General features: G+C 39.8%; 2 protein-coding genes across 2 annotated transcripts; both read left to right on the top strand.

Annotated features, from left to right (window-relative positions):
- Positions 1-13,135: 13,135 nt before the first annotated feature.
- Positions 13,136-13,705, top strand: LOC140974913 (uncharacterized). The gene has a single exon (XM_073438403.1). It carries the CDS (start codon positions 13,136-13,138, stop codon positions 13,703-13,705), a length of 570 nt encoding a protein of 189 aa, XP_073294504.1.
- An 80-nt stretch (positions 13,706-13,785) lies between these two features.
- Positions 13,786-14,541, top strand: LOC140974912 (uncharacterized). Its single transcript, XM_073438401.1, has one exon. It carries the CDS (start codon positions 13,786-13,788, stop codon positions 14,539-14,541), a length of 756 nt encoding a protein of 251 aa, XP_073294502.1.
- The last annotated feature ends 11,703 nt before the right edge of the window (positions 14,542-26,244 follow it).

Genomic DNA, 26,244 nt, shown 5'->3' with positions numbered 1-26,244 from the left:
AAGAGAGAATTCAAATGTTTTATTGATTGATAGATACATAGTCAGAGATTGCATGCAATTAGTTGATCAACGACCATAGGCTTATATCCCTCAGAGTTATCGATGTATATCGATGGGATATAGGTACAGAGATAGAGTTACTATATAGATATCAATCCAACGGAGAAAAGAGAAATACCATCGTTATTGTTATTCATTCTATGATATTCATGTTTCAGAGTTGATGGTATTTAATGTTTTCAAAGCCATGTTTTCAGAGTGTGATATGTACATTGCTATGCAAGAGTTCCACTTGTTGAGTTTTATACTCATTTCAATTATTTCATGTGATGCAGATAAGAGCGACGAGCCGGGACGTTGATTGAGGCCGGTGTCGTGTCATATGCATATAGAGATGTAGGTAGGAAAGATTATTTTGATAGTATTTTGGACATGATCATACAAAATGATATTTTGTATTTTGTTGTATCATTTGATTGATCATGTGTATACTTTTGTTTATATATGGAAATGTATTTTTAAACCTTCTTTCCTTCAAGAAAAATTTTAAATTCCGCTGTTATTTTATGAAATCGGGTCAGAGGGTTACATTTAGTGGTATCAGAGCACCGTTCTTCGGACCAATGCATATGACTTCGTCTACTTTCAACAGTCCGGGTATGTCTTCTTATACATCTAATTATTGTCATTGGTTGATATGTATTATGTGAGCACATTGTAAGAGTATGCCTCCTAAGAGAAAGACTTTAGAGGGTGAGGATAGTTCTTCCTCTAGAGTTGTCGATGAGTTCGGCAAGCTACTGAAAGAGCAAGCTAAGGTCCATAGTGAGCAGATCCAACAGTTGTTACGTTTGCAAGGAACAGGCCAAGGTAGAGGTCAAGGGAGAGGCCAAGTGGCTCAGGCAGTTGGGACCGATGGGATCTTTACTGCTTTCAAGAGAATGGATCCGCCGGAATTTGCAGGAAGCACTGATCCATTGGTGGCTGTAGAGTGGGTCAAAGCTCTTGAGGCGACTTTCAATCATCTCAACTATGAAGATAAGGACAGAATCAGTTGTGCAGTGTTCATGTTAGTCAAAGCTGCACGCATTTGGTGAAATGCTACCAAGGTAAGTGTTGATGTTCCACCGTTGAAGTGGCAAGAGTTCACTGATCTTTTCTATGACAAGTACTTCCCAGATGCACTTCGAGCTCGGAAGGTGACTGAGTTTTTAGAGCTTCTTTAAGGAGGTATGAATGTTGATGAGTATATTCTGAAGTTTGAAGAGGGCTGTCTATTTGCTCCGTATATTGCCTCCAATGACAAAGACAAGGGTGCTCATTTCATTAGAGGCCTTCGAGCAGAAATCAGAAGGGACATCAATATGTCGAAGGCGGTGACATTCAAAGAGATTGTGTCTAAGGCTTTGTTGGCCGAGCCAGATGAGAAAGACATTGCCAGAGAGAGACAGGCGAGACAGCAGTTTGTTGCTCAAAGAGGTCAAGGATCGAGCCAAAGAAGAAATGACCATTTTAAAGGGAAAGGCAAGTTGGAGCCGAGTCCTCAACCACCGACAGTTCCATCTGATCCTTAGAAGCCATTGTGTCTCAAGTGCAGTAGACATCATCGGGGAGAGTGCAGATTTGGTACTCATACTTGGTACCGTTGTGGCACTGCAGGCCATATAGCCAAGGATTGTCCAAGAGGCTAGAGTAAAGAGAAGGTGCAGGGTCGCATCTTTACCATGACAAAGGAAGGTATAAACCATGATTCTTCTGTGATCTCTAGCACTATTTTAATTTCAGGCAGAGTAGCTACGACATTGATTGATACAGGTGCTACTCATTCTTTTATGTCTGAACTATTTTCGAGAACTTTGGGTATAGTTTCTTCTGTTATTCCCCTCCAGTTTAATGTTGTTTTGCCTTCGGGGGATGTGTTGTGCCCAACATCTATTGTGTATGCGTGCTCTGTTCAGATTGATGGGCGAGTTGTTTATGCCGACTTGATTGTTATTCCGATGGTTGCGTTTGATATTATACTTGGCATGGATTGGCTATCAACTTACCGTGCAGTGAATGATTGCATTACTAAGACGGTGAAATTTGTAGATGATGGCAATAGGGAAGGTTTGTTCGCCAGTGCAGGTACTTCGCTGATCCTTCCTTTTATTTCGTGTCTTGAGGCTAAGAAGTTGTTGTTTAGAGGTTGTGATGGGTTTTTGGCTTCGATTGTGGATGTGGATAGAATTGTGAAGTTGAATATTGATGATATTGATGTTGTGAGAGAGTTCTCTGATGTATTTGAGGATGATGTGCCGGGTTTGCCGCCGGACAGAGATGTAGAGTTTGTGATTGATCTAGTTCCGGGTACGTTACTTATTTCTAAGGCTCCGTACAGAATGGCCCCTGCAGAGATGAAAGAGTTGAAGACGCAATTGCAGGATCTATTGGATAAAGGTTTTATTCGGCCGAGTTCTTCGCCTTGGGGAGCTCCGGTTCTTTTCGTCAAGAAGAAAGATGGGTCGTTACGGCTGTGTATTGATTATAGAGAGATCAACAAAGTGACGATTAAGAATAAGTATCCGTTGCCACGGATAGATGACCTTTTTAACCAACTGCAAGGGGCTACAGTGTTCTCGAAGATTGATTTGCGATCTGGTTATTATCAGTTGAAGGTTAGGGAGTCTGATATCCCTAAGACGGCGTTCCGGACCTGGTACGGTCACTATGAATTTCTTGTGATGTCTTTTGGTCTGACCAATGCTCCTTCAGTCTTCATGGATCTTATGAACCGTGTGTTCAAGCCATATTTGGATAGCTTTGTCATTGTTTTTATCGATGACATTTTGATTTACTCCAAGACCAGAGAGCTTCATTCAGAGCACCTCAGAGTTGTTCTTCAGTTGCTGAGAGAGAAGAGGTTGTATGCTAAGTTGAAGAAGTGTGAATTCTGGTTGGAGCAGATTTCTTTCTTAGGTCATGTTGTCTCGAAGGATGGTATAGCTGTTGATCCAGTGAAAATAGAGGCGATTCAGAAGTGGCCTATTCCTACCACTGTACCAGAGGTACGCAGTTTTCTTGGTTTGGCTGGTTATTATCGTCGTTTTATTTCAGACTTTTCCAAGATTGCCCTGCCGTTAACTAATCTGACGAGGAAGACTGTGAAGTTTGAGTGGTCCAATGAATGCCAAAGAGGATTCCAAGAGTTGAAATATAAGTTGACGACAGCTCCAGTACTTGCTTTGCCCAGTGGATCAGAGGACTTTGTTGTTTTCACCGATGCGTCGAAGAAGGGCCTCGGTGCAGTGTTGATGCAACGAGGTAAAGTCATAGCCTATCCTTCTCGCCAGTTGAAGGATTACGAGAAGAATTATCCTACGCATGATTTGGAGCTGGCAGCTGTGGTTTTCACCCTGAAAATCTGGAGACATTATTTGTTTGGCGAAAAGTGTGAAATTTTCACAGACCATAAGAGTTTAAAGTATTTGTTTTCACAGAAAGAACTTAATATGCGACAGAGACAGTGGTTAGAGCTTGTCAAAGACTATGATGTGACTATTAGTTATGACCCAGGGAAGGAGAATGTTGTAGCGGATGCATTGAGCCGTAAGTCGACTTCTTCTTTAAGTTCTATGATTCAGCAGCCGTTGTTGTTAGATGTGCAGCAAGAGGAGATAGCTTTGGTGGTTCCTGGAACCATTGCTCGTTTTTCAGCGTTGGTTATTCGGGCTACATTGACGGACAGGATCCGTAGAGAGCAGGCTATTGATGTTCAGTTGTTAGATTTAAGAGCTAGAGCAGAGGAGAGAGGTAATTCAGAGTTCGCGAGGAATAGAGATGGTTTGGTGACGTTTAGAAGCCGTGTTTGCATTCCTGCTGGTGATGATATTCGGCGAGACGTCTTGACAGAAGCACATACCGCGCCATACTCGATACATCCAGGTAGCACTAAGACGGATCAGGATCGTCGTAGCCTCTATTGGTGACCAGGTATGAAAAAAGATATTGCCATGTTTATTTCTCAGTGCCTAACTTGTCAGCAGGTGAAGATTGAGCACCAGAGACCTGCTGGGACATTGCTATCATTGCCGATTCCTCAATGGAAATGGGTGCACATTACGATGGATTTCGTGACTGGTCTTCAGAGAACGCAGAAAGGTTTTAACTCTATTTGGGTTATTGTTGATCGATTGACCAAGTCCGCGCATTTTCTTCCAGTCAAGACGACATATTCCATGAACCAGTATGCCGAAGAGTACATAGAAGAGATTGTTAGACTTCATGGTGTTCCTGTATCGATCGTGTCTGATCGTGATCCTAGATTTACTTCAGAGTTTTGGAATAGTTTGCACAGAGCTATGGGTACACGGTTAGCATTTAGTACAGCATATCACCCCCAGAGCGATGGTCAATCAGAGAGAGTTATTCAGATTTTAGAGGATATGCTCAGAGCTTGTACTATCGATTATCCTGGTAGCTGGAATTCTAAATTGCCTCTTGTTGAGTTCACGTATAATAATAGCTACCAAGCGACAATTGGCATGGCACCGTATGAAGCACTTTATGGTAGGAAGTGTAGATCTCCCTTGTATTGGGATGAGATTGGTGAGAGGAAGATGCTGGGTCCAGAGTTAGTCCAACAGACTGCTGATGTTGTTGCTGTTATCCGAGAGAGAATGAAGACAGCGCAGTCGAGACAGAAGAGTTATGCCGATGTGCGTCGTAGGCCATTGCAGTTTGAGGTTGGCGATCATGTGTTCTTGAAGATAGCACCTCTTAAGGGTGTGATGCGGTTTGGCAAGAAGGGAAAGTTGAGTCCGAGATTTATTGGCCCATTTGAGATCTTGGATAGAGTTGGTGATCGAGCTTACAGGTTAGCCCTACCGCCAGATCTTGACAGAGTTCATAATGTTTTTCACGTCTCTATGCTCAGGAAATATATTGCGAATCCTTCCCATGTTCTTCGCCACGAGCCATTGGATTTGACGCCGAATTTGACGTACCAAGAGATTCCGGTCCAGATTCTGGATCGCAAAGTTAAAGTGTTGAGGAACAAAGAGATCGGCATTGTTAAAGTCCTTTGGAGGAATCATCTGATTGAAGAAGCCACGTGGGAACCAGAGGATGAGATGAAAGAGAAGTATCCTGAGTTGTTTGTGCATTGACGTCAATTTTGAGTACGAAATTTCCTCTAAGGAGGGGAGATTGTAATATCCAAGCCTGGTGAACGGTGCGGTTTAAGATTTCGTATGTTTATGGATTATTTGGTTAAGATTAAGTTTGATTTAGATGTTAAGAGTTGTGATTATGGGTCATAGTATTGTTGGTTATTATTGTTTTGTGGTATTGTTGATATTAGTTGATGGGTAGTTGTGTTGTATGAGCGTTGCGATTCTATTTCAGTTGCATAGAGTTGTTTTGGCCTAGAGCAGACCCCACCCGCGGTGATTTGTGCAGCGCACCCGCGGTCTTTTTTGCTGAATTTGTGGAATTGCCGAAGAGACACCGCACCCGCGGTGGGATAGGTACCGCACCCGCGGTCGTCGATTTCAGAAATTTGATTGAGGTGCCGAAGGCACACCGAACCCGCGGTGAGGTAGGTAGCGCTCCCGCGGTGAATGAACAGTAGAAGCGTGTTTCGAGATTTTAAGTGATATAATGCAAGAGTTGGTTCATTTTTCTCATTTCTTCTCCCATTTTCTCGGTTCTTTCTCTCAAGGGGAGGTTAGGGTTTCATTTCCTTTCTTTGATTCAAGCTACTTGTGGGAGTTTTCAAGTGTGATCAAGGTTCTTGTGGGTTCAAGGAGCTAAGGTAAGCTTGTGGTATAGTTTATTATTGGTTTTGGTGTTGGGAGAAATCATGGGTTTGTTGATGGTGTTGGTTTTATGGATTTAATGGTATAGGTTGGTAATTATTGAGATGTTAATGGTGCAATACTTGGTTTATTGTTGTAGGAATCCAACCAAGGGTATAGATTCAAGATTCCAAGTGTAGTAAGTGGAATTCATTTCTTTGTGCTCACATGGTAATATATGTATTGTGTTTCAAAGGTTTTAAAGTGTTATTCCCTTCTATTTGATTCATGCTATGTATTAATACACCTTGTTGTATATTAGAGACATTCTTATGTCTCAATTATGTTAAAGGGAATACAAAAGAAAATAGAGTCTTCAAAGTGTTTGTTTTAATGCCAAAGAGAGAATTCAAATCTTTTATTGAATTGATAGATACATAGTCAGAGATTGCATGCAATTAGTTGATCAATGACCATAGGCTTATATCCCTCAGAGTTATCGATGTATATCGATGGGATATAGGTACAGAGACATAGTTACTATATAGATGTCAATCCAACAGAGAAAAGAGAAATACCATCGTTATTGTTATTCATTCTATGATATTCATGTTTCATAGTTGATGGTATTTAATGTTTTCAAAGCAATGTTTTCAGAGTGTGATATGTACATTGCTATGTAAGAGTTCCACTTGCTGAGTTTTATATTCATTTCAGTTATTTCATGTGATGCAGATAATAGCGACGAGCCAGGACGTTGATTGAGGCCGGAGTCATATGCATATAGAGATGGAGGAAGGAAAGATTATTTTGATAGTATTTTGGACATGATCATACAAAATGATATTTTGTATTTTGTTGTATCATTTGATTGATCATGTGTATACTTTTGTTTATATATGGAAATGTATTTTTAAACCTTCTTTCCTTGAAGAAAAATTTTAAATTCCGCTGTTATTTTATGAAATCGGGTCAGAGGGTTACAGGTGGCATAAATGCCAAACAAACCTGACCCCTATCTATTGTCGTAGAAGCTGTTCCTAGGAAAGATTATGGTTCTCGGGTATCCAATCAATTAATCCCCCAAACCGGGAGAGCTTAAGCGAAAAGAAAATAGTAGGGTGAGGGGGAAGCCACTAAATTGAAGGCTTCGCTCGTTCCAACGCTCGTTTAGTAGATAGCGAGTGGAGTGCATAAGCCCCGTTAAGAGATAGGGGCGAGTACTACACGAGCTCGTAAGTCAAGTACGGAATGAGCCTTGTCTACGAAGCAGAGCGCCCTCATCTTGCTTGCTTCTGGCGAAGCTTCTAGCACTAGATAATAGGAATTCTGGTATGGCAGGAATACAAGTTTTTAGCTCGACCACTAAATAAGAGCGATAGCGAAGCCAAGCCGTATAAAGGCGAACAGCCCTTATAGCAATAGCAAACGGCCTACTTATAGCCTTTATCGGGGGGCCTTCACGCTTAGATAGAATGAGATGAGATTCTAAGCCGGCGGAATGCAATCATCTACCCTTTTTTTTATCAATAGAACATGAAGAGGAGTCAGCCAAAATCCCACCCCCCAAAAAAAATGGTTATAGTAAGCTGAGTCTTCTATTTCTCTACTGTGTTCCGATCACCTCATATCGATGTTCCATATATGTTCTATCTTCTTTATTTATACAGACATCTTCCATTTAAAATCTTCTCTTCCTTGGTCTCGCCCTTTCACTTCCCATGCGCAGATTTTTATTTATGATGTTAAATGCTATTGTCTTGTGTGCTCTCATTATTCTACTCGTTGGGGAATTGCGTGATATTATTGTTCCTTTTTTTAAGAGCGGATGTAGCGGCAGACCAGTTAATGAGCCTCCCGCACCTTCGGAAAACGTCATTTTTCCCTTCTTAGCAGAGGATGAACCCCGGCGTGAGGGGGGTCAAGAGACGCATATACCCCAGCTAGCATCCTTCCACCTGACGGGATCCACCCCTTCCTCGGACCTAGTGAAGAAGGATTTATAAGGCTTTTTTTAAGCATAGTTTTTTTTATCTGAAAAATTCTCGAATTCCTCAAATTAGGTCAATCAGGTTAATTCCGAACACCTGACGAGAGCTCTAATGTCATGTCAAACCTGAAAAGCGGATGGGAATAAGATATCGAAAGCATCAGCTTAAGGTCAGATTGGACTTTCTCTTTTGGTCCCTGCTTGCCACCACTCCGAAAGCCTAATTCGGAGCTCTCTAAATCATTTAAAAGGTTGTTAGGTGTCTAGCTCAGCTCTAAGGTTTTAGTATACATAGCTGGGTTTATAAATTAAGTTCAGACTGATGGTTTGATAATCTTTCCATGATTATGTGGCGTTTCTTCACATGACAAAACGCGCCAGAAGGACTGCTGTAAGGCTTCAAAGGACATACAGAATATCATTCTAGAAAAGTTTCCCTCAAGCAAGGGGCGAGCCAGTTACATTCATTCAATTGATGTTTTCGTAGTTATCAACCCATTAGTATGAGAAAATCGCAGATTGTGGTGAGTATGCCTTTTCTTCCTCAAGCAAGAGAAGAGAGAGTTGAATTCAGTTATAGCGTGGCACATAAACCTCGAGCTAAAGCGAGAGGGATAGGAAGAAAGTAAGAGAATTTCACCTTTTTTAGCCTAGGGGCATATCATAAGGGTATTGTATCATCTTACTCTTTCACAGGAGAGGAGATGTAGTCTTGATAAATGTTTTCCTTTCCTTTTAGTCAAGCATTTTCTACTTATCATACATACGTCAATTACAGCGAACCTCAACCTATCTAAAGCAGAGCAGCTTATTTGGGAAATCCAAGGGCGATAACTTGGGAATTCCGTTCTTATCTTAGTTTGCTTTGTCCCTGCCACTGCCGGCCTAAACACGCTTTGCTTTTACTATCTTTCTTCTACTGATCATAGAAGATAGTGTGGGCAATTCTTGATTGATCTTATTACATAGAATGAAACTGATCATGGAACTTACCTTCACCACTACATGAGTCGGATCCAGTTGGAACGACAGTCGATATTGCTGGATCGGGCTGTCTCCCATTCTCAAAATGACCTCCAGGGAACTTTATTTTAATTAGCATGAGATTGGTCTTGAAAGGGATGCTTATCCATTCATAAGTTTGTCATTGAAAGCTCTTTCCGTTGCTGCTGAACAAGGATTTTCCACCTTCATTAAAGCGAATTATTATATTTATATCTCGATTTTACAGATAGAAGGAAATGTTCACGCTCCAAGATCAATCGGACCAAACTTCCTTTCTTTAGATAATATATTTCTATTTTCACGTGCCCTTCTTTCCCGAATGTAGCTACCTCTTTTACTCTTAGCAGTAGGTAGTAGCTATCAGTTCCACCCGATGCGATTGTCCGGGACATATTTTATTTTGCAAAGACTGTATACTACTAAACAAAAGGGTTAGGAGTAGGTAGTTGAGGTCTAGGCCAGTCCTTTTCTTTTGCTCTTACATCTGTAAGTTTTTTTTTCTGTTGATGCAGTAGGAATTGTCTAATCAAACTACGTATTACAACATCATACAGGAATGGTTGGGAGCGAAGACTGATCAGTTACATCTTCTAGGTGTAACTTATAATCAGAGGTAGTAAGGGTTAAGGGAATGGAAGATAAGTATAAGTATAAAGATAATCCGATTCCCCTGGGTTAAGTAGCTAGCAGCCTTCTGAGGAGCTATCAGAATGAAAGAACAAAGATGCTTAAACAAAGCGTAAACGCACAAGAAAATGAAGGCTTCCTTGAATCGCCATCACCAGTCAGCCTATTATCACTGCCTTGAATACGAATATATCGAAAAAGTAATTCAAACAAGTTTTTCACTCTAAAGTAAGACAAGTTCTCTTTCAAGCGTTTAATCCTTGGCTCGCATACAAAGAAAACCCACCCGACTCAGTCATCTTCCGCTTCATACACTTCCCAAACAGCCTCCTCTCACTCTGTGTCCGAAGCCAGAAACATCGGATCCATCATCCGAATACTCCTTGTCACACTCTCATTTCCGACTCTACAATCATATGAAGTTCACTCCTTCGGATCCGCCTCACACAAGAAGACCTCCAACAACGGATTCCGCATTACACGTCCTTGAAAAATGCCTCTCGCTGCTGCTCCAAAGATGAAGAAATATTCTGATTCTCAATCTATGGCCTTTGTTTCACCCTATTTACTTTACGGATGTGAGACCGACTTCTCTTACAGAGCCTTTCTATTAAACTAAATGATAAAGAATAAAAGGGGACTTGGATATCAATTAAGGAGGACGACCTTGTTTTTATGGCTATTTCGCCTGTCTTGTGTTTCACCTTCCATCCCTCCGCATAAAAATCACACACTTTTATCACCCCTGATCAATAAAAGAAAAATGAGAAAGGGCTTCGGTAGCTTTAGGATAAATTGGGAGAATAAGTTGCCCACGTTAACAGTTTTCGTGAAGTGAGATTCATTTGTCTTAGGCCAAAGAAGCAAGCACTCAAAACCATTGAACTTTGATTAGTTTTCCTGCAGACAAGGCACCAAACTATAATAGTAGTTCAGGCTTGTTCTTTTGTTCACTGAGCCTCTTTATTAAGGGAAGAAGTTTACTACTTGTCCAATGTAGGTCCGCGAACCTGCAAAGATAGCTAGGTAAAGGTCAAAGATAATAAGGGAAAGTTTAAAGGGTTCTTTCTCGCAAAGCACTATTTCTATCATTCCTCGCCTTACAAACAAGCGTAGACCTTTTTAGTAAAAGTGGATAGGACTAAGGAATAACAGCAAATCTCTCATCTAGAAACCTATCAGTGCCAGCTTGACGGCTTGACTGCATTACCTTCTTCACCTTCCCTTTGTCCTTAACTGCCGACAGCAATTAACAAGTAATCCCGGGTTTGTATCGGGCAAAATGATATGAATCTGGCCGGACATGGCTTTCAAATGATTGGAAGATCGTTGTGCGAGTGTTAAGACGAAGTGGGAAACAGAAGCCTCCGCACCCGAGAGGTCAAATTCTACCGCCCGAGCGCCAAAGTCACTGTCCAGATCGTGAGCTCCAGAAGCATCGGCGCCCGAACGGTAACATTTTACCGCCCGAGCGCGACCTGTCCAGAAGAGCTCGCGCTCGAGCTGTAGAAACCCGCGCCCGAGCGCCGCCCAATCGCGAGAAAATCTTTAGTTTCCTATTTTTTGAGTCCTAATTGTTTTGGTAATTAGATTTTTCATATCTTTTTGATTTTGTAACAATATATGGACGAAAATCCATCATTGTAAATATTGAATTATTGAGTTTATAAAACTTTTCTTTGAGAATTCTCTAAAAAAAACAAGCTTAAGTTTCGTTATAACTTTTGCGTCGTATCAAATCAGACTTATCAAAAGATTAATCTTTTGTGGCGTTTGTCAATCGAATATCACGAGGGTTTCCAAGGACGGGCTCTTTGGAGGTTCTCTTGAACGCGATTGTTCCTATCGTTGATTAATTGTTGCTAGGCAACGTGATCTAGAGGCGATTATCACACCAATCAATTATTTGTTTCAAAGATCGGGACAAATCAAAGATCTCGGGGGCGGGATCGTATCACAAAACTTCATTTTAGGATGAAAATAGGAATTAAGCCATTTTCCGACAAGCTCTTATTGTTCAAAATACTCTCCTCTGGTCTTGTTTGGTATGGAGTGCGGTTCAAAGACCAGGTATGTTTCTAAGAAGACATGCTACTGATGTGAGCTTTGACATCACAACCTTCCGCAGTGTAGTCCTTTTAAGTTAAGTAATAAGTCTCAAATCGAACTCTCACTTCCCCCTATGAGCTAGAGGCAGCTAGACCTAAAAGAAAGCTCCCACTGATATCTAGTTCCGTCGGGGGAGGATTCACGACAAGAATTATCCAATTGAAGCAAACTTTGATTGAGCAATTCAAGTGACTAAGGGTGAGGGGGCCCAATCATTGCAGTTGAAAAAGAAGCGCTATAAAGCCTATAAGGCCAGTAAACTCCTGATATAGCCACATACGTAGTAAAGAAGGGTGGAACCCCTTATTCATAGAACTACTAGCATAGCAGTAGGAGGGGATTGTTATGCCTCGGAAAGATACATTGCACAATTTTGAAGTAAGTAATCGAGAGAGAGAGCCATCGGTCACGGATTTCATCATGGCACCATTGCTCTATGATTCAGAAGGATTGATGGCTGGCTGAACATGGGGTCACCCACCGTAGCCCGAGACGCATAGGCATCTCAAACCCACGAGATACCTCTCAGCAAGCCTGCTGGAATAGGACAACAAAAGGAAAGGAAGGAAGGCACACCTTCAGGAAAGCCTTCTAACACCTTATTAGCGAGACATCTAATAATATTCTCTGCCTTCCTAAGTAAGAGGAGGCCTGAATGTCTTTGTGAATGGGCAAAGCAAGGTGCTCTTCACTTTTGTATGGTTATTGGATGGAGTATGAATGCCTTGGTGTAAGCCCTTTTGGTAGCTCCTGCGGCATCACATGCTAGCTGGGATATCCCCAAGTCAGCGGGTCAAGCAAGGACGTCCCACCACTCCTCATAATACTGAAGTCAACGGGGTGTTGTATATGCTTTTCTGCAAGAAGCCATCAACCTCGTCGTCTAATGCTTGTCTTTGTCTCGCTCAATCAACTTTCTGGTCGAAAGAATCAGTCCATAGCGAGGAATCCAACCAAGCAAGGAATGAAATGGATATCATTCATGTGCTCTTTCTTGCTACTTGCTTGTAGGGTTAGCACAAGCTAGGTTTTCCATTCGGTAGTAAGATTGTTATATGGAATGTGGTCTTATTGACATTATTTGAAATATTTTGCTTGAGACAGGTGGCAAGTCCTTTTTACGGGGAAACTCTGCCAAAATTTTTTTAAAGCTCATACTTTTCTCCCAGTCTATATTTTAAAGCTTCCGCATTATAGAGTTTATTTATTTATTTTTTTTAAATGGATAAGGGTGTTACATTTAGTGGTATCAGAGCAAATGTTTTTGGGACCAATGATTTGGCACACGACTTCTTCTGTTTGCGACACTTCGGTATGTATATTTCTGCATCTCATTGATGTACTTATATGATGATATGTATCTTTAATTGTATAAAGATGATTTAAAATGATTTTAAACTGAGATGCAATGTAGGATATGCCACCTAAGAGGAAAGCTGTAGAGGGAGAAGATAGTTCCTCATCACGAGTTGTCGATGAGTTTAGTAAGTTGCTCAAGGAGCAAGCCAAAGTTCAAGGAGAACAGATCCAACAGTTATTGAGATTGCAGAACCCAGTGTAAGGGAGAGGTAGAGGCCTTGTGAGACAGGAGCCCAGTTCAGAGGGAGCGTATGACAGGTTTAAAAGCATGAATCCACCCGAGTTCGTGGGAAGTGTGGATCCTCTTGCAGCTATGGAATGGGTTAAAGCTATTGAAGCAATCTTTGACTACCTGCACTTTGAAGATAATGATCGAGTTAGTTGTGCAGTGTTTCTTCAGACCAAGACTGAACGCATTTGGTGGGAGGCCACGAAGGTAACTATTAATGTTCAAACCCTCCAATGGAATGAGTTCAAGGAGATATTTTATGACAAATATTTCTCCACGAATGTCAAGACACAGAAAGTGAAGGAGTTCTTGGAACTAAAGCAGGGCAACTTGAATGTGAATGATTATATATTGAAGTTCGAAGAAGGATGTCTTTTCGTTCCTTTTATTGCTTCGAATGAGAAAGATCGAGAGGAACAATTCATGAGAGGTTTGAGAGCCGAGATCAGGAGGGATGTCAAAATGTCTAAAGCTGCAACGTACAAAGAGATCGTGGAGAAAGCTCTTTTAGCGGAACAGGACGAGAAAGAGATTGAGAAGGAAAAGCAATTGAGAAGACAGAGCTTTAATCAAAAGAGCCAAGCTTCGAATCAAAGTTGGAAAGGGTGATATAAAGGAAAAGGAAAAGAAGAACATCGAGGTAAAGCTCCTGTGGTTCAGTATGAGACGAATAGGCCTTTATGTCCCAAATGCAGCAAGCCACACCGGGTGAATGCTTTGTAGGGACCAACAAATGTTATAGATGTGGGGGAGCAGGTAACATTGCCATCAATTGCACCCAATCTTCAGGCCGAGGACGAGTCCAAGGACGCATTTTCTCTTTGACCAAAGAGGGTGTTAATCCTGATACGTCGGTTATATCAGGTAATATTATAATTTCAGGAAAAGTAGCTCTTACTTTAATTGATACTGGAGCTACGCATTCCTTTATGTCTGAAATTTTCATGAGATCGTTGTATATTGCACCTTTATGTGAACATCTCCTGTATAATATTATGCTTCCTTCGGGTGATGTGATTTGTCCAACAAATGTGGTTAGAGCTTGTCCTATTCAAGTGAACGAGGAAACATTATTTGCTGATTTGATTGGTATTCCTATGATAGAGTTTGATGTGATTTTGGGTATGGATTGGCTATCATCGTATCGTGCAGTAATAGATTGTGTTGAAATGACGGTGCGATTTCCGAAAGAAGAAGGTGATATCAGGGTCTTCAAGCGTTCAGGTATTTCGCTTGACACTTCTTTTATTTCTTGTTTGAAGGTGAATAAGATGTTGGTTAAGGGGTGTCAGGGATTTCTGGCGTCAGTCATGGATGTGAGTAAGGAATATAATGTGGATGTGAATGATATTGAAATTGTTCGAGAATATTTGGATGTCTTTACCGATGATGTGCCGGGGTTGGCACCCGATAGAAAAGTTGAGTTTGTCATTGATGTTGTGTAAGGCTTGAGATTTATTCGTATTCATTGACATGATACTCGAAGATATGAGAATGCATGAATTGATGCAAATATTGACGACAGCAGAAATGAAGTTGCGATTTGAATTGGATTGCAAACGATGGTGGTGAAACAGCCAAGACAGTGCACCTGCGGTCCAGGAGAGAGCGCACCCGCGCTGGTATTGCCGCTGAAATGGTGAAAAATTACAGAAGCCACACCGCACCCGCGCTGAGCAGTGCACCGCACCCGCGGTAGATGGACAGTAGGTTGTGAAATTTGGGCCGAAGCATGAGCGCACCCGCGGTCCCTGAGCCACCGCACCCGCGGTCGTGCGTGTTACACAAAGAAATGGCCATGTGTTATTCAACATGCAAGATATATATATCTGTGTAACCTTCATTTTGCTGGCATTTCAGACCACCGAGAAAACCCCTTAGCATCTTCAAGTTTCTTCAATGCTTTGAAGTAAGATTTCTCAAGAGCTAGTTATCCAAATTCTAATCCAAGTAGAGATTATTGATCCTTGCATCATTGGCTACAAGAAGATGTAAGTTTCTTTTCATTTCAGCATGGTTTGAAGTTAAGTGTTGGGGAAAATCGGATATGGTGGTTATTATGTATTCTTGATATGTTGAGCATAGTATAATTGCAATCGGATCGATTTTCGGATACTGCATGAGATGGGTTCGATGTTCCAGCATGTAGTATGGGGAAATTATACAGATTTCAGAGTATATATTTGTTTTTTGAAGGGATTATGAGTTGATTGTGATTGATTATGTTGAGTTGATGTTATCGGTATTGAGAACTACGCAGTTATGCTGTCGAATTATACAGAGAATGATTATTGACTTGTTCAAGACTTGATGTGAGTTATATATTGATAAACTACTTCTATATATTGTTATTTCAGATTTGATTGACAGATTTGATCTTCGACTTCAATATCTTGATCAATTCCTACGACACGAAAGGTATAATTCATGTGAACACGGGAAGACATGACTCGATTCAGACGGGATACGAGTTTCGCAAAATCACATACTAGATTCTTATTTATGTTTGAGTATGATTATGTCTTGTTTATAGATTTATATTCAAGCATTTGAGATAGAAGTCATTGACAGATTGTCAAACTAGACGTTCGGTGTATCGACGCATAGGAGCAGATCATCTTCGATTGTAGACATTCGATACAGATATGACCGAAGTCTAGGAATAAGACGTACCGCCACCCCGATTGGGAGAGTAGGTGGGAGACTTGTTACGTCTTATTGACACCGGGATCCCTAGACTTAGATATGAGTCGAGTCAAAGAATAAGAGTCGTATTGTTTTATCTGTATTCACTAATGTGTCATGATTACTGATTCATGTATTATGATTTTGTATTTAATGGCATGACATGCATGTCTACCATGTTTTATACTGAGATTTATTCTCACCGGAGTTTCCGACTGTTGTTGTGTCTGTATGTGTACATAACAACAGGTGGGGCAGGATCAGGGTCTCGAGCAAGATGAGAGATCAAGATATTGTGGTGATTTCGGGCATCGCAGATTACTAGTTGTTTTGTACTAGACGTGTACTGGATTTTCTGAACACTGGTATATGATTGTACTAAAACAGAGTTGTATGTACATTATGTTTGTTTAATCGAATAAAGAATAGTTTCATGCTTCATTTATACATTTGATTTAATGTTAAAAGCAAAATTTTGACCCACATTTTCTAGCAAAGATCAAACAAATCCTCAAACGAATTGAATTAGAGCCCGGGTCCCCACATGTTGTACCTGGTACTGCTCCTATTTCTAAAGCCCCTTATCAAATGGCACCGACTGAAATGAAAGAATTAAAGAACCAATTGCAAGAACTGTTAGATAAGGGTTTTATTAGACCGAGTTCTTCACCATGGGGGGCACCAGTAGTGTTTGTGAAAAAGAAAGATGGGTCACTACGTTTGTGTATTGACTACAGAGAGATCAACAAAGTTACAATTAAGAACAGGTACCCTTTGCCACGAATTGATGATCTCTTTGATCAATTACAAGGGACAACGGTATTTTCCAAGATTGATCTGCGATCGGGATATCACCAATTGAAAGTGAAAGAAGATGACATACCTAAGACTGCGTTTCGAACTAGGTATGGTCATTATGAATTTCTGGTAATGTCTTTTGGATTAACTAATGCGCCGTCAGTTTTTATGGATCTTATGAATCGAGTCTTCAAGCCTTATTTGGACAGTTTTGTCATTGTATTTATTGATGATATTCTGGTTTATTCGAAGACTCGAGAACTTCATCGAGAACATTTGTGAACTGTGTTGCAGCAATTGAGGGACAGCCAATTATATGCCAAGTTAAAGAAGCGTGAGTTCTGGTTGGACCAAGTGACTTTCCTAGGCCATATTGTTTCTAAAGATGGAATTACAGTGGATCCAACAAAGATAGAAGCAGTGAGGAAATGGCTTATTCCTACGACAGTTGCAGAGGTACGAATTTTTCTTTGTTTAGCAGGTTACTATCGTCGTTTCATCGCTGATTTCTCAAAGATAGCCCTGCCATTAACCACATTGACAAGAAAGACAGTTAGATTTGAATGGACAAATGAGTGTCAACAAAGTTTTCAGGAGTTGAAGGATAAATTGAAATCGGCTCCAGTGTTGTCACTTCCTGAAGGAGTTGCAGACTTTGTAGTGTTCACTGATGCTTTTAAGAAAGGATTTGGTTCTGTATTGATGCAGCGTGGTAAGGTAATTGCTTATGCTTCCCATCAGCTGAAGGATTATGAAAAGAATTATCCGACTCACGATCTTGAGTTGGCAGCTGTGGTTTTCGCTTTGAAGATCTGGCGACATTATTTATATGTAGTGAAGTGTGATATTTTCTTAGATCATAAAAGCCTTAAATATCTGTTTACTCAGAAGGAATTGAACATGCGTCAGAGGAGATGGTTGGAACTTGTTAAAGATTATGATTGCACTATTAGTTACCACCGTGGGAAGGCGAATGTAGTTGCAGACGCTTTGAGAGTTAGGAGTTGTGTTGAGTTCTAAGATTCAAAAACCTTTATTGTTGGACTTACAAAGGAATGAGATCTGTAATATCCAAGCCTGGTGAACGGTACGGTTTAAGATTTCGTATGTTTATGGATTATTTGGTTAAGATTAAGTTTGATTTAGATATTAAGAGTTGTGATTATGGGTCATAGTATTGTTGGTTATTATTGTTTTGTGGTATTGTTGATATTAGTTGATGGGTAGTTGTGTTGTATCAGCGTTGCGATTCGATTTCAGTTGCATAGAGTTGTTTTGGCCGAGAACAGACCGCACCCGCGGTGATTTGTGCAGCGCACCCGCGGTCTTTATTGCAGAATTTGTGGAATTGCCGAAGAAACATCGCGCCCGCGGTGGGATAGGTACCGCACCCGCGGTCGTCGATTTCAGAAATTTGGTTGAGGTGCCGAAGGCACACCGCACCCGCGGTGAGGTAGGTAGCGCACCCGCGGTGCATGAACAGTAGAAGCGTGTTTCGAGATTTTAAGTGATATAATGCAAGAGTTGGTTCATTTTTCTCATTTCTTCTCCCATTTTCTCGGTTCTTTCTCTCAAGGGGAGGTTAGGGTTTCATTTCCTTTCTTTGATTCAAGCTACTTGTGGGAGTTTTGAAGTGTGATCAAGGTTCTTGTGGGTTAAAGGAGCTAAGGTAAGCTTGTGGTATAGTTTATTCTTGGTTTTGGTGTTGGGAGAAATCATGGGTTTGTTGATGGTGTTGGTTTTATGGATTTAATGGTATGAGTTTGTGATTATTGGGTTATTGATGGTGCAAATTATGGTTTATTGTTGTAGGTTGTGTACCAAGGGTATAGATTCAAGGTTCCAAGTGTTGTAAGTGGAATTCATTTCCTTGTGCTCACATGATAATATATGTATTGTGTTTCAATGGTTTTAAAGTGTTATTCCCTTCCATTTGATTCATGCTATGTATTAATACACCTTGTTGTATATTAGAGACATTCTTATGTCTCAATTATGTTAAAGGGAATACAAAAGAAAATAGAGTCTTCAAAGTGTTTGTTTTAATGCCAAAGAGAGAATTCAAATGTTTTATTGGATTGATAGATACATAGTCAGAGATTGCATGCAATTAGTTGATCAACGACCATAGGCTTATATCCCTCAGAGTTATCGATGTATATCGATGGGATATAGGTACAGAGACAGAGTTACTATATAGATATCAATCCAACAGAGAAAAGAGAAATACCATCGTTATTGTTATTCATTCTATGATATTCATGTTTCAGAGTTGATGGTATTTAATGTTTTCAAAGCCATGTTTTCAGAGTGTGATATGTACATTGCTATGTAAGAGTTCCACTTGCTGAGTTTTATACTCATTTCAGTTATTTCATGTGATGCAGATAAGAGCGACGAGCCGGGACGTTGATTGAGGCCGGAGTCATATGCATATAGAAATGGAGGAAGGAAAGATTATTTTGATAGTATTTTGGACATGATCATACAAAATGATATTTTGTATTTTGTTGTATCATTTGATTGATCATGTGTATTTTTTGATTATATATGGAAATGTATTTTTAAACCTTCTTTCCTTCAAGAAAAATTTTAAATTCCGCTGTTATTTTATGAAATCGTGTCAGAGGGTTACAACATCGCTTTGGTCGAGAAAGGTACGATAGCTCGACTTTCAGCTTTGGTGATTCGACCTACTGTGAATGACAGGATTAAAGATGGACAACTGAATGATAATCAATTGCTTGAAATGAAATCTAAGGCTGAGCTGAAAGGAAATTCTGAGTTTGGTTTAAACAGTGATGGGTTGATGACCTTCAGAGGTCGAATTTGTGTTCCTATCGGCGATAATATTCGACGAGATGTTTTGATTGAGGCGCGTACCGCACCATATTCGATACACCCAGGTAGTAACAAGATGTATCAAGATCTGCGTCAACTCTTTTGGTGGTCAGGTATGAAGAAGGATATTGCGTTGTATATTTCTGAATGCCTAACATGTCAGCAGGTTAAGTTTGAGCGCCAAAGACCTGCAGGTTTTTTGCAGTCATTGCCGATACCTCAATGGAAATGGGAACACATCACAATGGATTTTGTTGTTGGACTTCCAAGGACGCACAAAGGTTATAATTCAATTTGGGTCATTGTTGATCGTTTAACCAAGTCATCACATTTTCTTCATGTCAAGACAACTTATTCGATGAATCATTATGCTGAGGCTTATGTTCAAGAGATTGTTAGACTTCATGGGATACCAGTATCCATCATTTCTGATCGTGATCCCAGATTTACATCTGAATTTTGGAAGAGTTTGCATAGAGATTTGGGTACAAAGTTGGCCTTCAGCACAGCTTATCATCCTCAGAGTGACGGACAATCAGAACGAGTTATTCAGATTCTTGAGGACATGTTAAGGGCATGTATTATTGATTTTCCTGGAAGTTGGGATTTTAAGTTGCCTCTTGTAGAATTCACATATAATAACAGCTATCAGTCCTCGATTGGCATGGCACCTTATGAAGCTTTGTATGGGAGAAGGTGTCGATCACCTTTGTTTTGGGATGAAGTAGGTGAAAGGAAGATGCTAGGACCAGAGTTGGTTCAACAAATGGTTGATGTTGTAGCATTGATTCGAGAATGAATGAAAACGGCTCAGTCTCGACAGAAAAGCTATGCAGATGTTCGAAGAAGGCCTTTGACTTTCGAGATAGGTGATCATGTGTATGTTAAGATAGCTCCTCTCGAGGGAGTTATGAGATTTGGAAAGAAGGGAAAGTTGAGTCCTCGTTTTATTGGACCTTTTGAGATTCTTGACAGAATTGGCTAGCGATCTTATCGAGTGGCTTTGCCTCCGGATTTTGATAGGGTGCATAATGTATTTCATGTCTCAATGCTTCGTAAATATGTATCGAATCCAACTCATTTGCTTCGTCACGAACCACTAGACTTAATGCCAAATTTGAGTTATCGTGAGCGACCGGTACAAATACTGGATTGAAAGGTTAAAGTGCTTAGAAACAAAGAGATTGCGATCGTAAAGGTGTTATGGAGTAATCATGTCATCGAAGAAGCGACATGGGAACCCGAGGAAGAGATGAAGCAACGTTATCCTGACTTGTTTACGTCGTGAGGTAAATTTCGGGGACGAAATTTTTTATAAGGGGAGGAGAATTGTAATAATCGATCGTTCATTTCATTTATTATGAATTTCGGTATTTTATGGTGATGGTTTATGGCTTTACATTATGATAAGAATGGTAATGAAGGTTATAGAATGGAATAGATAATGGATGGGTAGAATAGAAGGTTGAATTTGAGTTAAATAGGTAATGGAAGTGTTGAAAGGATGTGAAACTGTGGCAGTAGTTGTGGTTTTTAGCATAATGTTTTGTATTGTGATCCAAATGATGTGAGGCCACTTCAATTAGAAAGATAATATATAAGGCTATAACTTTCATGTTTTGAGTTTTGTTCAAATCATTAGGGAAGACATGCCAAAAGTGGCCCGAATGTTGTCGTGCAACGTCGTTCTTGTACTGACACATGTTGGGAGATTGAGCATAACTTTTTACTCCACCTTAAAATTACATTAGGCTAATTGAAGACGCAAGCCAAGACATAGGGCTACAACTTTCATGTTTACCACTTTTCCTAATTCTTAAGGGAAGAGGCATTTCTGGAGCAATCTTTGATGTGGCTGTGCGCAGAGCGGCGCCCGAGCAGTAATTTTTGACCGCCCGAGCGCGCCTCACTCTGAAAATTTGGTTTTTTGGCCGAGAAGTCGACGCTAGGGCGGTAATATGTGTCCGCCCGAGAGCCCAGCAAGTTAAAAAACGTGTTTTGAAGTTTGAGAGGCATAAAATCGAATGGGGATTCATTTTTACTCATGTTTCTCTCTTCTTCTTCTCTTCTCTCACGGTTTGGAAGCTAGGGTTCCTCATTTCTCTTCAATCCAACTTCTTCCAAGAAATTAATCTTTGTTTGAAACCTTAATCTTTGCTTGGAGATTAGAAGTTCTTCTCCTCAAGAGTTTAGGAGCAAGGTAAGAAAGCTTGTTTCCTTGGGTTAGTGATTGAAAGGAGAATATTGGGTTATTTGGTTTGAATGTTGAGGTAAGATTGTTAATTTAATGATTGATGGTATTATTATTATTATTGTGTTGTAGGAATCCCTCAAGAACTTAGCAAGCACTTGTGTATTGGGTTGTAAGTTGACTTTTCATTTGAATGCATCTCATGATCTATGTATATGATAAATGAAGTTTTTATTGATTTTAGCTCCTTTAATTAATTGATTATGTATATTGTATGTATTGATATATTGGAAAGAAATGGAATTGATACCAATGGCAAAGTAAAGGAGCTAAGGTTTTAGCACGCACACCACGTGTTTGATAAAGTGTTTCAATGAATGTTTTTATGGCTTGATGGTTATATGGTATTGTGGTGTTACCTATGGTCATTCTCAACCCACTTGACGGAAGTTGATCAACATAATGACATGTACTGTGACTGATTTTGACTGAGACGTACATGTATACCATCAACGGATGACCTATCAATGCCATACAAATGAAAAGGAATGAATTGTTCTATAGATGCCATCTTATAATTGTTATTTATGAATTTTATTGACTGATGGCGTATTGTGGTTAAGAAATGATATGGATTCCTTCTTTACACTATGGTATATGTACTTGTTATTTAAAGGTCTACTTGCTGAGTTTTTATAGCTCATTTCAGTTATGTTCATGAGATGCAGATGCAGGTAACAAAGAATAGATACGACGGAGTGTCAAGACAAAAGAAGAAGAACTAGTGCCAATCTTGGAGGAAATGATAATGAAGTATATTTTGTATTAAAAATGGAAAAGTTATTTTGAAGTTCAAACTTGATTTGTAATGATTTTTGATAATGTCATTTGCTACTTTTGGTTATTAATATAAGTATTTTGATTGTTTTATGGAATGTGGTCTTATTGACATTATTTGAAATATTTTGCTTGAGACAGGTGGCAAGTCCTTTTTACGGGCAAACTCTGCCAAAATTTTTTTGAAGCTCATACTTTCCTCCAAGTCTATATTTTAAAGCTTCCGCATTATAGAGTTTATTTATTTATTTATTTTAAATGGATAAGGGTGTTACAATTAAGATTAATAAATCAGATATTGCAGAATTTGTATCTAAATGTTTGAATTGCCAACAGGTGAAGGCCGAGAGAAAGAAGCCTGGAGGTTTACTTCAGATTTTATCTATTCTTGAATGGAAATGGGATCACATTTCCAGGGACTTTGTTTCGAAGTTACCACGATCATCCCGGGGTGATGATGCGATTTGGGTTGTGATAGACAGATTGACAAAATCAACATGTTTTATTCCATACAGAATGACGAATCGATATGATCAATGTTGGATCTCGGTTTTCTACACGCCCAAACGCAGCGGAAGTTTTAAAATTTTATTTTATTTTGACAATCAAAATATATATGATAGGGCGTTCGTATGGTTTTCATAACATACATAGGATGTTTGAAAATTTATACCTTTGTGAATTAATTCACTTGGCTCCAACTAATCCGGTATAAACAGATTAGCTCTTGATGAATCCCTACGAACTTTCTTCAAGAGACTCTTTTCGTTTCGTCTAATCAGGTCCATGACTGAATTGTTTGATCCTCTTCCAAATTGCACTAGAAATATTAGAAGAGATTTAACGTAGGAGAAGATTATTTGAGAGACGGCTGAAAAACCTTTCTCAAAAGAAGGTGGCCGATTTTTCTTTCTTTGGAGGAGAGGTTTTACGAAAAAAATGATTGTAGTAGGCTAGGGTTATGACTTGCAACCCCTATTTATAATTAAGTCATAGCCTAATTACATAATTAACATTAATGGGCTTGATTTAATTAATTGGGCTAGTCCAACTAATTTAATTAATTTAATCAAGGTCCATTAAACTTTAATTAATTATTATGTTGGACTTGTACTCTTACAAGCCCATTAAACATATTACCCACCATATTTAATTTATTAATTAATCAACTCAACTTTTGAGCTTAATAAATTAAATACATTATAAATACAACATTTGAATTTATTGTTTAAATTATAAATTCAACTACTTGAATTTTCATCACCTCCAAAATTTAATATTTAATAAACCCAACATTTGAGTTTAATAAATTAAATTCTCAAATTTTATATATTCAACTCCTTGAATTTATTCTCTCAAAATTTAATTATCATAAATTCAACTCTTGAATTTACTATATAATATAAATTCAACTTCTTGAATTTATTCTCTCAACGGGAACAAACGATCCAGTGCTTGTGTGACCCTCAATGGTTCAGGGATACATCTAGCCGTGGGTTCAAAACTTTTTGTGATTCTGGACATAATCCTTTATTCAGGCTTACCCTAGTTAGCCCCATTCTTTTCATCAACACTTTGATCACGAATGTTAGAACTCATTTCTGATTGCACCCATCGGATTCTGGTAAGAGCATCTAGTAGCATCGCCCCATGATCCCCCAGGTATCACTGATAGTGCCTGCAAGAACAAGTCGATTATGATTAACGTACATTACGGTCCTTTCATCTCATATATCCCGATCGAATCTGCAACTATTGGTTCATCGAGGGTTGCATATTAATTCGATAACTATGTGACAACTGTAAATAGTGGCATCGCATGTACCGTTCGAGAACTCCTTCTCTAACGTACATCTCATACTCTGGCCAGAGATTCCATGCACTATAATTTCATCAGATCATATAGGATATCCACACCCGCAGGTGAGCGGTGAATCCCCGACTACAATGCACTGGCTCCTATATGTTTCGCAATTGTACCCAACATCGCCACCTAATGACTCTCCTCGAGCCAGTAAACGAGTCAAAGCACAGCCCTAGCATTTAGAGCCTCAGTGTTGTCCCGGGTCGTAAGGACTAATGGTGTACAATCATAACCACAGACTTATCCTCTCGATGAATGATAACCACTTGGAAAGTCCGAGGGAGGGTTGTTCGGTATAATCATCATATGACTACCCATCTGCATGTTTGGACATCTCTATGCCCTTACCAAGAAACGCAGTACACAACATCACAGATGCTAGTCTCGAGCTCAAGCGACCTTTATCCCTGTTTTAGGTGGCTGAATCGACTAGGAACGAATTTAGATCATACAGTGTTTACAAACGAGTTTCAACATCGAATTACGATTCATTTGTATTAAAGTATAATCAAGGTCTTTATCTATGTTTGATAACATGGGTATACAGATAAAGAAATAACAAACCATGAAATAATGAATTATATTAAAATAAAGATTGTTAATTACAACTGAGTCAATAAAGTCCCTAGCCAACAGTTGGCTTGCAGGGCATCTACTCTAACAATCAGATGGCAGAGATATATGTCAGAGAGATAGTCAGATTGCATGGTGTGCCAAAGTCGATCGTATCAGATCGTGATCCACAATTCACTTCACACTTTTGGCATAGTTTGCAGTAGGCTTTAGGTACGACATTGCACCTGAGTACTGCTTACCATCCCCAGACAGATGGACAGTCAGAGCGGACTATCCAGACCTTAGAGGATATGCTAAGGGCTGTAGTGCTAGATTTTGGCACTAGTTGGCAAGATTCACTCCCTCTTTGTGAATTCTCGTACAACAACAGTTATCAGACGAGCATCGAGATGGCACCATTTGAGGCTTTATATGGAAAGAAGTGCAGATCTCCGCTGTATTGGGATGACATCTCAGAAGTACCAGAGCTTGGGCTTGATATGATCCGAGAGATGACTGATAAAGTAAGACTGATCCAGAAAAGAATGAAGACAGCTCAGGATAGACAAGCCAAGTATGCGAATGTACGTTGTCGACCGTTAGTGTTTGAACAGGGAGACAGAGTATTCCTGAAGATCTCACCTTTCAGAGGTGTTGTCAGATTTGGCAAACACGGTAAGTTGTCTCCTAGATACATCGGTCCGTACGAAATTCTTGAGAAGATTGGCGATCGTGCATATCGACTTGCTCTTCCTCCTTCTCTATCTGGGATACATGATGTCTTCCATGTATCGATGCTGCGTAAATATATGCCTGATGCTTCTCATGTCATTCAGCCTGATGAAGCCGAGCTTGACGACACTTTGAGATATATTTAACAGCCAATTCAGATTTTTGATTGGAAAGACAAACAACTCAGAACGAAGACTATTCCGCTGGTGAAAGTCCAATAAAGTCGTCATGGCACTGAAGAAGCGACCTGGGAGACAGAATCAGAGAGGAGACAGAAATATCCAGTTATTTTCATGACGTAAGTGTTTATTTAGCTTTTGAGTATATTGCTTCCTTTACAAGCTTTGATTGATTGCCTGAGATTTCGGGGACGAAATCATATTTTAGAGGGGGAGAAATGTAATGCCCGAGATTTTATCCTGTTAATCTGAGATGAGTATTTGATTGATTGATATGATTATAGATAGAGCACGTCGAGATTGGATTGGAACTGTTGAGTTGTGAATATGTGCGAGGACAGAAGGTCTCGCGCATATGCGCTGCTGGTATGCGCGAGCTGTGTGGTTCCAAGATGTGCCGAGACGAAGGTCTCGCGCAAAACGCGCGCATATGCGCGAGGTGTCCAGTAGCCAAAGTGTTTGTCCA

The sequence above is a fragment of the Primulina huaijiensis genome, chromosome 4 (assembly GCF_012295235.1).
Source record: "Primulina huaijiensis isolate GDHJ02 chromosome 4, ASM1229523v2, whole genome shotgun sequence".
Taxonomy (NCBI): domain Eukaryota; kingdom Viridiplantae; phylum Streptophyta; class Magnoliopsida; order Lamiales; family Gesneriaceae; genus Primulina; species Primulina huaijiensis.
The sequence above is the reverse complement of the archived record's forward strand: the minus strand, read 5'-3'. Positions and strand labels throughout refer to the sequence as shown.